The sequence below is a fragment of the Poecilia reticulata genome, chromosome 15, assembly GCF_904066995.2.
Source record: "Poecilia reticulata chromosome 15, P_reticulata-male-v2, whole genome shotgun sequence".
Taxonomy (NCBI): domain Eukaryota; kingdom Metazoa; phylum Chordata; class Actinopteri; order Cyprinodontiformes; family Poeciliidae; genus Poecilia; species Poecilia reticulata.
In genome coordinates this window covers 4,800,699-4,815,108 of record NC_088844.1, presented here as the reverse complement: position 1 = coordinate 4,815,108, position 14,410 = coordinate 4,800,699, and the positions used below count along the sequence as shown (strand labels likewise).

Sequence of the window (14,410 nt, the reverse complement as noted above, 5' to 3'; positions counted from 1 at the left end):
CTACCCTCTTGTTCACCGGGGTAAACCCCAACGTACAGGCACCAAGATGGGGGCTAACAAGTATGCCCACTCCTGCCCGGTGCCTCTCACCTTGGGCAACTCCAGAGTGGAAGTACGTCCAGCTCCTCTCGAGGAGACTGGTTCCAGAACCAGAGCCATGTGTCGAGGTGAGACCGACTATTTCTAGCCGGAAACTCTCAGCCTCGCACACTAGCTCCGATTCCTTCCCCACCAGAGAGGTGACGTTCCACATCCCAAGAGCCAGCTTCTGCAGTCAAGGATCAGACCGCCAGGGTCCCCTCCCTCGGCTGCCGCCCGTAACACAACGCACCCGACCCCTTTGGCCCCTCCGACAGGTGGTGAGCCCATCGGAAGGGGGACCCACGTCTCCTCTTCGGTCTGAGCCTGGCCGGGCTCCGTGGGTAAAAGCCCGGCCACCAGGTGCTCGCCATCATGCCCCACCTCCAGACCTGGCTCCAGAGTGGGGCCCCGGTGACCCGCGTCTGGGCGAGGGAACGCCAGATCCAAAGTTATTACTCATCATAAGGGGTCTTTGGGCTGCGCTTTGTCTGGTTCCTCACCTAGGACCTGTCTGCCTTGGGTGACCCTACCAGGGGCATAAAGCCCCAGACAGCATAGCTCCTAGGATCATTGGGACACTCAAACCCTTCCACCACGATAAGGTGGCAGCCCAAGGAGGGGACCCCAAACATTGATATCAAAATTAAGTTTAATGCCCAAGTACCTTTGCAAACAAGGATTTTGATGTACAATCAGATATGTGATAGAAGGAAGCTGGAATCAAACCTACAAATTTCCGATTGCAAGACGATAAATCTGCTGACTAAGACACCGACGCCTCATAAGTCCATCAGTACTTATGAGGCACAGCTGCAGCTTCTGTTGCAGCAGCAGCTGCAGCAGCAGACCCTCTGCAGCAATTTATCTTTCTGATCAAAACATAGCTGAAAGCTGAGCATGATGCAGGGTTCCACTTCCTCCCACTGCGTGAGCTCAAAGCTCTCTGTTCCTGTTTCATGACAATGACCAACACAGTGTGTGAGAATGTCCAATTTTTTCAGGACTCTTTTGCACTTCTCTAGAAATGTTTTTCAATAAAAAAAAATTCAAGGGGGAGATGAATGCGTTTATCATGACATTTGTCACTTTCAAGTTACTTCAGTGACCATTGAGGAGTTTTCTATCATCAAAAATCTAGTATCAAACAAATATTACATGAGAAAATAGTACAGCATTTTTTGAAATTATGATTTCATATAAGGGAAATCAAATTTAACCAAACCAGTCAGGCCCTATGAGGGTAAAACATGTGCTCTATGAATAATTAAATAAATAAATAAATAAAAAGACTATTTACCAAAGGTGGAGTAGTGACACTTTTTCCAGGAAACCTTCCCTCTTCAAAGTGTATTTTAAAGCAGATTCTTAAGTGTATATACTCCACAAAACAGCACCCTCTTCAGACATAAGACATTTTAAGCATGTCTAGATTTGATGTTTTTAGTACAAAAATGAATAATTTTTGCAGCATTTTTTCCCCCCCCGAGAGAAAGGTTTTGATGTAGTTTATCATTGTGGGTCTTTAAATGATTTATTTTAACTTTAACTATTTTTACAAGCAATATTATGTGAACAAATTTGGATATATTGTGGATTTTCTCAAATAAGGTCAAAATATATACATACATATATTGTAGCTATGGTTAAAGAAAACCCCATATTCGTATTTTTTTTTTAGAAAATTAGAATATAATATTTAATACAACTTTAGTAGTTACAGTTTCCTAACTTCAGTTTATTTATTATTTATTTGACATTGGTTGTTCTACTTCTAATTGCTAGTGGTGTATTCAAGTGTGCTCTACTAGTGCAGCATTATCAAATAAATTTGTAATTCAGTATATGTATGTCTGTGTTTAAAACAACAACCCTTTTTTCACTTCCTGGATCAGTAACAGATATCGGTTTGGGAAGTGAAAAAAGTGGATCAGTGCATCATTATTAACAACACATCAAATGTGTTGCTGCATATACCTTAAAAATGTTACTTCACATAATTGATAAGACTGATGGTTTTCAGTTATTCATATATAGAGGGAGCAAACTAGTTTGAATGAAACCATTACTTTATTACAACTTCTGCTGAAAAAATTCACATCAACAGCAGTCATAAAGCAAGCTTTGACCTAAATATGTGTCAGAGGTCAGCGCTGGAATCCTGACTGTCGCTCAGACGGTGGTGAAGGTGAAGCGAGTCACATGGTGATATTCATCCCCGGGACGCAGGAGGCAGTCTGGGAAGGAAGCCTAAACACACACAAACACACGCATTTATATCACACACACACACACACGCACGCACGCACGCACATACACCTTTGGCCTGGCAACACAGACCTTACTTAAGAACACACGTTTTGATTAAACCACATATTTAGACAGAATGGTCAGAAAGAGCAGCAAGTGTTAAGGAGGTGGCTCTCTTCTTTAAAAATGTTGGTGCAACTCTGGACAGGTTCTGTGTAGCAGGAGTCTCGACTGAAAGTTTAATTCAGTTTCTCCCTGGTTATTATTAATATATCTTATTCATTAGAACATTTTCCCACACAAACAGTCTTCATCCACACCTGCTCTGTTAAGATATTAAAAATATTATAATTATTTTAAAACTACCTGATAAAGATAGAAATGAAACAATCAAACTAATCGTGATTAATCGATTATGGAAACAATTGTCAAATAATTTAGTCATCCATTAATTGTTAACTAGAGAAATAGCCTTATTTTGGCCATCTGATGAAAGAACAACACAGTCAGGACAGTATCTGTGCCAAACATATATTCATTTTGCATTTATGAAGAAAAACCTTCTTTGTCTGTAACTTTGTTTTACCCAGAACCACTCCAGTGGCAGTTTTTTTTTGCTACACTTGGTTCAAATTAAATTCTGTATTTAAAAAATCCATCCAATTATTAATCCAAAAAATAAATTAGTAGACAGTATTTTTTCTTTGCTACAAATGATCAAGGGTACATAAAGGAATGCTACGTTATTGCAGTTTCAGCAATAAAAGTATTATTTTCTTATTCAAAAAAGTAACTGAATTATCTTATTTTTGTTTTTAATGTATTTCTTATATTGTGTAAAAAAAGGCTTAAGTGGTTAAATAAAAAATCTGCAGGAGATGCCAATTTTTTACTAAGATTATTTGAATAATTGTCAGAATAATTGATAGAATAATCGTTTACTAAAACAATCATTAGATGCGGTCCTAAATAATAGTAATAACTTTTATTTAACCAGGTTTGTCCCATTGAAATCAACATGTCCCAATCATAAGAGGGACCTGGCCAAGAATAGCAGCAGAGAATAAAAAAACAAAGGAAAAAGTTACAGTTCTAAGAGTTCTCCTATATTTTAGCTTAGTCATTGGAAGTGATTCTCCATCCAGCCACATACCTGGTTAACAGCATTGGGCCAGTTTTGTGTCTCTAAACAGAAGGCGCTGTGCTTCCCATATGTCACACCACCCTTTCCTCTGATGGAGCCGTCCAGGACATTGGCGGTGTAGAACTGGACTCCTGGTTGGGTGGTTGACACCTCCAGGACACGCCCACTGGGGGGGTGGAGCACTCTGAAACGAGGAAGAACGTTTGCCTTCCAGAATCAACTAAATGAATGAATCTGGGACATTTTTTGTTGTGTGAGTATGCAATGTGCAACAACCTGGCAGCATGTCTTTCTGTCCAGTCATCTCTGGGCGAACACAGGCAGAAGTTGTGGTCAAAGCCGAGGCCAGGAACATTCTTCAGCCGGACACCAACAGGAACCGGCACCCGGAGGTCAAAAGGTGTGTCCTTCACAGGGCGGATCTCTCCTGCCAAGAGATTGGCTCCGACTTATTCTTTCTTGAAAATCATCTTTTTTTTTGTTACGTAATAAGAGAAACAAGTATTTTCTCTTATTCATGGATCTTAAAGGGAAATAAAAAATGACTAAAACTGGTATCAGCAGGTCAGAACTTTACAAACATTGGCCTAAAAATCTCTGATTGGTGAATCTCTAATAACATTCCTTTCACTATTGTCAGAAGTAGAGCAACTTAAGACTGAGGAAATGTTTCTCACTTGTCTATTTTATGTCAGGGAAGGACTGATGTAGGCTCTCACCTGTAGGGATTGATGTATCATCAACAGGCAGGTAAGAGTGTGCACTGATAGACACCTCATGATCGTAGATATCTGCCACTCCCTTCATCCAAGCATGCAAGAACACAAACACACACATATAGAGATGATTTATCACCATACGTAGCAAATAATGTTTGTGTCACGTGACTGTATGAGGCGTGTGTGACATCGCTATGCATTGAGTCAGGAACATTGAAAGTGGGGAAAATGAAACATTGAAAACAATCAAGAATCTCAAAATATGAACGTGAGTTTTTGCTGTTAACTGTCAAAACTTCAGCAGTAAGGTCCAAAGGTAAGAGCCACATTTTCACTGGTCAGTAAAATATTTCAAAGAAAAAGCAAAAGGTGGATAATAGCTCAGTTATGCTAGCTTGACTTTTACAACCTTATGTATTTTTAAAACTTATGTGGTTTGTGTCGTGTCAATTTATGTAATTGTGTTACCTTCAGTTGTCGTAAAGGTGCTATATATATATATATATATATATATATATCAAAAATAACTTGACTTAGTAATTTAATGCCTTAAAATTGGGACTCTATCTCTTTAAAAACTCCTGCTCTTTCTGAAACTCCGCTTTCAGGAAGTCATCACAACATGGCTCCTCTGTTAACCCTTCAACAATGTTTTTACCAACGTTGCTCTGAGAAGTAGCTCCTATTACGAGCTCAGCAGGTGCACAGCTCCACCAGGTGTTTGCTAATTGCTGTTGGCTAATTTGAAGAAACTGAGGAAAGTGCTGCTCTGTGAGGTGGAAGCTCCAAAGCTGCAGCTCTGAGGAGGAGCTGCGTCTCAAAGGCGGGGCTATGTTCACTGTGGAGGGCTTTGGCTCTGATGGAGAACATTGCCAATGGAAGAATCCAGAGGGAGCATGTGTTCAGAGATCTTATTTACCTTCTGGGAAATATTGATGATGGTTTATTAGCATTTAGATTACCCAGACTGATCATTCTGGAGCTTTGAACAAAACTTAAAGAAGGAGCTGTGCGGTACCGGTCCAGAAGCAGTCATCCTTCAGTGGAGCCGCCCGCTTTGTGAAAGCTCTCTATGCACAGAAGTCATCTCTATTCTGTGTCTTTAAATTCCAGCTGAATGTGCACATTCAGCTGGGATTTAAAGACACAGGCATATTATGTTATTGCCTGTTCAAACAGGCATTTGCGCGATCTCTTTATTTATTTATTTTATTTGGATTTTTTTTTCTTTAAAATGTATTATTTTTATTCTTGTGAGGTGATCTTGTGCCCTGAAAACACCTTTAAAATAAAATATATAATTACTATTATTATAAATACTCATACTGCTACAAACAAGGACGTTGCCATGGTTATTGCCTCATGTGGTGGCAGACTTCCGGGTATTATACTAATTTACATATGTATTTATGGGTGGTGACAGGGAAGACCAGCAGCTGCGCTCTATTTCCCGCAAATTAGGATTTATAAAGGAAAGGTACGTGGCCACGTGCGTGCGCACGGCTTTATACATCCAATTGTTTTTGTGCGCCGCACTTTTCTACATTTTTCTGTACGCCAAGTTTTAGTGTTCTTTTATGCATGAGGCCCCAGGTGTGTCTTTGATGCGGGAATAACATTATAACATGATGCAAAGCTGAAAAAAGTTGATTTTACACAATAATGCCAATTTAAAACCCAACAAAATACACAAAGACTTATGTTTGTGATCGAATGTGGCAAAGTTTCCAGGGTGTGAATGATGTTGAGGTCTTACCTGCCCTGCTAGGTTGAAGTAGGAGTGGTTGGTGAGGTTGATGGGGGTTGTTTTGGTGGAGCGGGCTCGGTAGTCAGTGGTTAGAGTTTCCCCCTAAGCAGAAAAACACAAACCTCACTAACACAGGCGGGTCGGGTGCAAAATCAACTCAATAAAACATCAAGGCAAATTGAAGGTGATATTTGGAAAGTTGAGTCTGGGAAACGATACGGATCGAAGGAAGGATAATCGAGCAGCAGTCCAGTCCGGAACGTTTTCCAGTCTGCTTCCTATAGAATCTGTCCTACAATCTTCTTGTTGTCAGGAGTAAAGATCTGGAACACATCTGAAGCTGGAAGTTCAGCAACAAACTTCTACTTGGGTTCGTTTTTAATGGTCTTCTCCTCAGATGTAGATTATTAATCATTATTTATGGTTCAATTAACCTAACTCTAGTGTTTTCAGCAACGAATAAAAATGCTTCTTCCTTTTCTAAAATGATTGCTACTATAAACTTTATGATCCTTTCCGCACAAAGTTGTTTTTATACATTCACCAGAAAAGAAATGAGGCAAATGTTTTGATGCATGGTTCTGATGCTGAGACATGAGTATGTTTACCTGTAGAGTGTAGGAGACAGAGACCTGAAGCTCACCAGGGTAGCCCTGGTCTCCATCTGGACTCGTATGACTGAGGATCACACCACCTTCCACTTCTTCAGCAAGCCAGACTGCCTGGATAGAGAAACCCAGAGAGGGACTCAAGAAAATAAATCTTCCTTTTGAAACGTCCTCATAGAACAAGCAAACACAAACAGCTGCCCCACATCCGGTCCTTAAGGATTTTATCTCCTGGATGAGATTAAGAATCTTCACCTACAGGATATAAAAAGCTCCAAGAATGGGAAGAAAAACTGGAAAGCATTCTTGACAACCTGTTGCTTCAGTCGTTTATCAATACAGTTAGGCTCTCAAGATATAGAAATCATCTTAAGCAATCAAACAACATGCCAACATTATTCAGGCCCAGTAATGTCATACAGTAAACTTAACACTTACTGGGTAAAAAGAATAAGCATTTTGGTTGTTTTAATAATGATATATTCATCTAATATTTCGACATTTAGCTAACAGGGTAATGTGGAGAATTATGTCTGTTTCCTGTTAGTTTTTGTGTCTTTTGGTCAGCAGCAGTAACATGACCACACACATAACAAAAATAACTGTAATTACATAATCAGTTTTAGTTAAAAACCAATGGCATTAGTTATAAACTCACTGTAGCTATCCTGTTATTGGACAAGGAAATGCTTCACATTTTCTTTGAACCCACCTTGAAGTGTTTTGTTGAAGCGGCTAAAGTTTCCAGTCCAGGAACAGCAAACACACTCCCCAAGCATTGGTCTTACCTTGTTGAAGCCGTGCAGGCCTCCATGCAGGGCATTTGGTCCATTGTTGGTATCTAGTTGGAACTCTTTTCCTTCTACCACAAAGTGTCCCTTTGCTATCCTGTTAGCCACGCGACCCACCAAGGCCCCCAGATACCGTTTATCCGACACATAACCTGACAACATAAAAATATGATTGTTCACCTTTATCAAAGATAAGTATGCAGTCACTTTAATTTCTCTTAGCTTTTTCAGGCAGGGGTCCCAATCAAGTGTCAAGCTAACTTGACTGGTTAGCTTGACGAATCAAACAGACTCTGACCAGAACTTATTACGTCAGATCTAAAGTTAGTCACAACTAACTATTCTGTTAAGGATGGGAAAGAAATGTGTTGTGGGGCGTGAGAGCATGTCTGATATTTATAATCACAAAGTAATGCAATGTATCATTTTTAACTTGACAGTCAGAGAAATCCATTGGAATGCCTCTTGAGGTCATAATTCTGATTTGGAAAGTTCTGGTCCTACACTAAACCTGGTACTGAAATCAAACATGGTTGCTCCACAAAGTGTGACTGATGTACTAGTGAATGGTTCATTTTCATTTCTGACAAACCGTAGATAGATAAATTAGTCCCAACATAACTATAACTGAGCTAGTGGGAGCATATAGATATTAAACAAGAGGGGTCCTAGGATTGAACCTTGGCACCTTGGGGTGCTCCACATGTGACTTCTGTCCCCTTGATGAGGGTTAGGGTTATTAAATTAAATTACCTATTGAAACAAAGAAATCCCTGTTCTTAATATAAGATTCAAACCATAACCTTGCTGAGGTTATGTTCAGTTTGATGTCAGACTGAACCATAAAAACTCCAGATCCCAAAGGAGTTGCAGTTTTTCCCCATGAGATTTTTTCTTCTTTTTCACTGATGTTTTCAAGGGATTTTCAGAATGAGCCTTACTGAGATATCAGCTCATTCTTTTCAAATGTTGAATATTTTATGTCTTACCTTCCAGGTCATCGTAGCCAAGGACTACATCCTCCATCTGCCCATGTTTCCCTCTGCAGGACACAGACCTTATAATGGCACCCAGGGTCAGGACCTCCACCCGCACCTGGGGGGACTGGAGGGTCCACATGTCCATGCTGCCAAGACCGGGGACCTGTCCCCACTGCTGATGGCTGACCTGAGTCATCCTGAGTCTGGCCCTAAACATGGAGGAAAAGAATAAACAATGTCCATCTCTTTAAAACAATCCATCTTTTGAAAAATATCTGTGATTTCAGTTCAATTACACAAACTACAACCGCACCTGACAGTAGAATACAGGACCGCATCAACCCTCTGGGGTCCAGGGCATATATGGTCCTTTTTTTATTTACCTTTACATTTTTCTCCATGGAAACCATTGATATTGCCTTACACTTATTTTTTTCTTTTGGGTATACTGTTATTCCATATTAGACATAAAAACATAAAATCTGAGTTGTAAAACTTTTAATTTATTTATTTTTTCTCTGTGAACCCCACAAGGTGCCATACAACAAATTGTTCTTATAATTTAGAATACAAATATATACTTTCAATTTCAAATATTGATATAAAAGTATTGCAAGCAACAGTTTTATGAAATTATGGAAATGAAGGCAATTCCTCATTTGTTTGTGTACAACTATTTGTGAAACCCCATAGGCCAAAAGACTCGTCTCACGTTTACCAAAAATATCTGGATCAACTTCCAGTGTGATGGGAAAATATTCTGTATACTGCAGAGACAAAGCATGTGTGTCCTATTACATCTGGAGTAAAACTAACAGCATTTTAGAACTACACAATTTCAAATATTGCTTGAACCATCTAGAGACAGATGGTTCAAGCAATTCTTACATTTTTATTTATATGTTGGAAGTGTTTGGGAAAAAATATCTGAGCTTAGAGTTCTGACATGAAGGAAAAACAGAAATTTGTATCAGAATAGGAAGTAAATTTCAAAATTGGTCCCACAGCACGTTTCCCTTATATATACGGTATTATATGACTTGACATCTGTGCTGCAAGATTAGTTTATTTCTAAATTTGAGGTGCAGACATTTAAGTAAGGTGTCTCTTTTGTTAAAAATAAGAAACAATCTGTGGCTGCTGTGCAAACATCTCTGAGTCTCTTCTGTGGAAATGTCTGCAGACTCCAACCAAGACAGCTGGAAATTTACTCTGGGATAAATATCATTTTGATTTCTGTTAAAATAACTTTTATTTCTTTGAAGCAACATGAAAGATATGTATTCCAGTGTGCCAAGTATAAATAATTTTAAGCAGCAGCATGAAACTGAATTATTTATAGTGTGTTTGTCCTCTTCTACTCCATGTTTATTGAACTGGTGGTTGTCACTAAATCTTGTCGCATTAAATGTCCTGTACAGAAAAACCACCACTAAATGAACGGCCAGGTGCATCGCTTTGTTTCGTACACCCAAGAGCGTCCTGATAAATTCTGAATTAAAAGTGGAAAAGGTCGCTGACCTTTAATCGGGGCTGGGAAGCAAAGTTCGGGAGAACACCTGATCTGACTGGACCTCTCCTCATCAGAAACCCAGGGCTGAAGTCCAGCTGAGAACTGACAGGCTACCGATGAAACTCTCATGAACTTCTCCTTCAATGCTAAGATTCAAGCTGAAAACCAGTGCGAGTGCTCTGCTTCCATTCGCAGTCCCTTACCTACAAACGCGTCACCAAGTCCAGGAGAGAAGAAAGCGCGTGAGACGTCAGATGAACGCGGAAGTCATGTGACTCAAGGGGCGTACTCCAAACCGTTCTCTCCTCTCCATAAGACCAAGGCCGTTTCTCAATACTCAAGAACGCAAGTACATTCTTGAGTTCTTGGCAAGTACGTACCCGCAAGAACAGTTGAAAGTCCGTTCTTACCGAGTTCACAAGGACGCGGTTCTTGATGACGTCACTCAACTTCCGTAAATTTCAATAAATTCTTCTGTTTAACACAGGAGATTTCCTGTGTTAAACTGAACAATTTAACAATTGGGACTGGACAATTTAATAATTGGGACAAATATTAACAGATATCAAATATACATAATTAAGGACAAGTAATTTCTAAGTAGAAACACCTTCAAATTAACGGGATTAAGTTTTTTATTACCGATTTAATAAAGCTTAATAGAAAACAATTTATCTCCTCAAAGTACTTTTTCAGACTACTGTTACCAGTGAAGCTTGAGTCTTGTTTGCCACCTTCATCAGAGTATTTGCTTATAAAATATTTATCTCAAATGACAAATCATAATGGATGATGGCCAGCCTGTCATGCAGTTGAACTGATTTCTTCTTTATTCCCCAGGTTTGCCAGGGATTCATAAACAGGGAAAGTTAAAACAATTATTTCATATTTAATGTTTTACCAACCTGCATCTGGCCAGAGTTCCTGTCACACAAATGGATGGTTATTTTATAATAACTACTAAACACTTAACAAACTTATGTTTCCTTTGTTATCATAATTAAGTATACTCTATGAAGATACCAGCGTAGAAAGAGAAACATAATTTTGTACGAATGTCTTTATTAGAATAACAAACAAAAAAGAAACAAAAAAAAACAAGCAGATAATCAGTCAATAACTCCAGGAAATTCGTAGACTGTCAAAAGCAAATATTACCATAATTTAATAGTTTTTTTCTATGAAATTGAGGAGACAGTGAAAAGAAAATTGGCAGGACACGGGGAGAATCTCCAGGAGTTTTTGGGAAGCTGGAAGTAAACCTGGAACTGCAGTCTGCTCACCTGAAGAGCTGCCTGCATAAAACAAAGAAAAATAAGAGTTCACTCTTATACATGAAATGCCAATCCTAAGGAAATGCATTTTTTAATTTACAAATTAAAGTATGATTCTCTGATCATGAAGGGACATTGTATTAAAATATTTTTCTTACTACGAATTTATAATTGGTTTTGAAAGTCTGTGTCAACACAATTTATAAAATACTAATATTAACTAAATAAATATAAAAAATATGCTAAGAGAAAAATATATTTCCTATTCTGCTACTTGCAGATAATTACCATATAGCTACACTTTATATCTCACTTTCAGCCGCTACGAACAGATAACAAGCAGCGGAAAACGACAGTGACTTGCTGAAATCAGGCTGCGGTTAGTGGGGAAAACGCTTTCCAACCGCCCGTTAAACTGGCAGCTCCTCCGGTCTGTTAGCAGAGCTACGCTACTCCGAAAAACTCCGAAGCAAATACTAAAGTATGAATATTCTGGATGAACTGAGTGGATAGAGGAAGCTATAAGGTTTACTTTCTCGCCTAAAAACAAATTTAAATGAGTTTTCGTGGCAATTAATGGTGGTAAAAATGCAATACATTTCTGTACTGACCTCTATTTACCGCTGCTGGTGGCGCATTGCATTATGGGATATCTTGCTGCCTCAAGTCCGCAGAAGGATGCATTGACGCATCCTCGATAAAATGGGCGGAGCAAGAACACATCAGGCCGCTGTCGATGACGCGAGAAGACAAATACAGACAAGAACGCATATTGAGAAACGGCACAAGAATCTACGAAATGTCAGAAATATTCCGAAGTACAACAAAATATCTACTGAAGGTCACAGAACCACACTCAATATAACTAAGTTGTTGAATATTTTAATTTTACATCACTTAAATACGATGTTAGAAGGTAAATGCATAAAAGTTCCAATTTATCAAACAAATTGGTCGGGACTTAAAGTCGGGACTTTATTTTAGGGCAAAACCATATCTCATTATTTTGACATTTAATTATTTCCTAGTTCTATGCTGGATTTATTTGGATTCAGCCAAACAAATGTCTATTTAACAAGCCAAAGTGAACGTTTCGTGATGCACAAGAAGTAGGAAATAGAGACAGGACCTTTAAAAAGTCCACATTACCTTGCATTATTTAAAAAAAAAGTTTAATTTTATATTATTGTGTGAAATAAGCATTAGATAGTTATTGGGAAAACCCAGTTAACATTGGTCCAGAAATCTTTGTTTCCAAGTCCAGAGACCAGATGTTTCCTGTTGTTCTGGACCAGGCTTGCACTGCAGCAGTGGTTCTGGTCCACTCCTCCATACATATTCTCAAATGCTCTGTCTGATACTGTTTGCAGGCTAAACTTCATCATTCTGTGTTTTTCTGATTTATTTGGAATTGCTATTGCTGCTTATGATTTCTACAGGGAGGTTTTTGTTTTTAAGAAAGCCTTGAAATATTCCAGAAACTGTAGAAATGCACATGAGGAAGTGAAAGCAAAAGTTAAGACTGGTTAGAGATTCGGAGGAAGTAGAGCAGGTCATGAGCTCATACACCAAAAATCTAAGTGGAAACAGTCTGTGAATCCAAACCATGAAATGAACTTTCAGGTTCTCTACTCTGTTTATTGGAATCATTATGAGACAGACCATCAAAGGAACATCCCACTCTTTTCTCCATGGAGGTCTCAAGTATGACAATATATCAGTGTAAAGTTAATGTCCTCTTAGGACAAATTTCCTTGCAGCAAGTGGTAAAAAAAAACAAAAACAAAAAAACTTAAGAGACCTAAAAACAGAGTCAAAAAAACAACAACAGAACAAACACAGATGATGAAATGTATTTATTACAATATTAGCATATTTTAGAATAATCACAAAACAGCTGTGTTTTGATTATCAAGCGTAAGAGAAAACAGATTTCTCTTTCAAAACAGAACATGCGTCTCCAACATCCTCATGCTCTAAAAATGAACTGTCATCAAAAAGCTGTCAGCAACTCTGAAAAGTATTAAAACCTTTGTTAAAAAAACAGGTTCTTCTATTTTCCGTTTACACATGTGCAATATATCTACTTATCCACATAGTTTAAACTTTAAACTAACATAAAAAAGTAACATAATATTATTATAAAGTTATTTTATTTCAGTAACTCAATTCACTAGATAAAACATATTTCATAGATTAATTCCACACATATTTCATAGATTAATTCCAATCTGTGATGAAGGAACATGTACACCGGTTTATATACATGATAAACCGGTGTACCTGATAAGCAGTGTATGTTTCCTAGTGTTTTTTAAGGCACATCCTGCAACCAAACAAGTTGTTGCTATTGTACACCACAAGGTGGCAGGATGGCAACAGATCTGCAGCTCCTGGTTGAATATTGTTAAAGGCAAAGAGTGTAATGTGTACTCTGAATAGGACTGAAAGGACAGTGAACTCAATCCACAAACAGTTGTAATGATAGTAGAGTCCCTCAGATCATAATAAAACATTATGATTTGTTCGGTTTTCTTTTTGCATTATGACCAGACATTTATTTTTAATTTCCAATGATTCCAGGTTCTAGTTCATCATTCAGATGCAGCGTTGCAAATTTAGTCCTGCTGCCATGTTGTTTTTAGAGAGAAAAGGCTTTCTCCTGTCCACCCTGCCAAATAAGCCATGTTTGTCTGATGTTTTTGTAAATGTCCAGGCGTGACTTCAATATGGAACAAAGGCCTGTTAGTTCACAGAGCCTTTTTTATTCTTTTTTTTTTGTAATTCAGAATTTCACGTTCTAGTCTTATGGGTCCCTGGGAACTGTCCTGAACGTTTCTCCCTGGCAAATAATCAATTTCTGTAGGATGATGAGCTTAAGTGGTTTGGAAAATGTCTAATGGAACGCAATGGGTGCTTTTCCTAAAATTATTGCTGATGTCCTGCATACCCCAGAGCAGCAAACCTCCTGCTGCTGGAGAGTTGTCTTTTCAAAATAATGAGACTTCCTGAACACACACATCCTCACATATATTTTTATTTTTTTATTTTACAATGACAAAAAAAACCCTCATTGAGATTAAGAATCTATTTTTAGATATACCAACAAGACTATATGTCTGAGTTCAGGCTCACTATATACATCACACACTCTACTATTCCTCAGTAGTCCCAAAACAGACATTAAACATTCTAAGCTTAAATCTGACTTAAACATGAACAACATAAAATGGATACAAAATAAAAGGGAATCAAAAACATTTAGAAAATATAAATTCAAACTAATAAAAAAAAAGCAAAAGGCCA

General features: G+C 38.3%; 1 protein-coding gene across 3 annotated transcripts; it reads right to left on the bottom strand.

Annotated features, from left to right (window-relative positions):
* Nucleotides 1-2,129: 2,129 nt before the first annotated feature.
* galm (galactose mutarotase) lies at nt 2,130-11,757 on the bottom strand. 3 transcript variants are annotated; one of them, XM_008429127.2, is made up of 10 exons: nt 11,726-11,757; nt 11,114-11,125; nt 8,327-8,526; nt 7,335-7,489; nt 6,547-6,660; nt 5,948-6,040; nt 4,192-4,273; nt 3,749-3,899; nt 3,482-3,656; nt 2,130-2,328 (listed from the first exon to the last, which is right to left on the bottom strand). In XM_008429127.2, exons 1-10 carry the CDS (start codon nt 11,740-11,742, stop codon nt 2,251-2,253), a joined length of 1,077 nt encoding a protein of 358 aa, XP_008427349.1. In that variant the 5' UTR covers nt 11,743-11,757; the 3' UTR covers nt 2,130-2,250. The 3 variants fall into 3 exon arrangements, with proteins under 3 accessions (XP_008427349.1, XP_008427350.1, XP_008427351.1); XM_008429128.3 differs by lacking the exons at nt 11,114-11,125; nt 11,726-11,757 and adding an exon at nt 10,034-10,290; XM_008429129.2 differs by lacking the exons at nt 11,114-11,125; nt 11,726-11,757 and adding an exon at nt 9,839-10,027.
* Between the last annotated feature and the right edge of the window lie 2,653 nt (nt 11,758-14,410).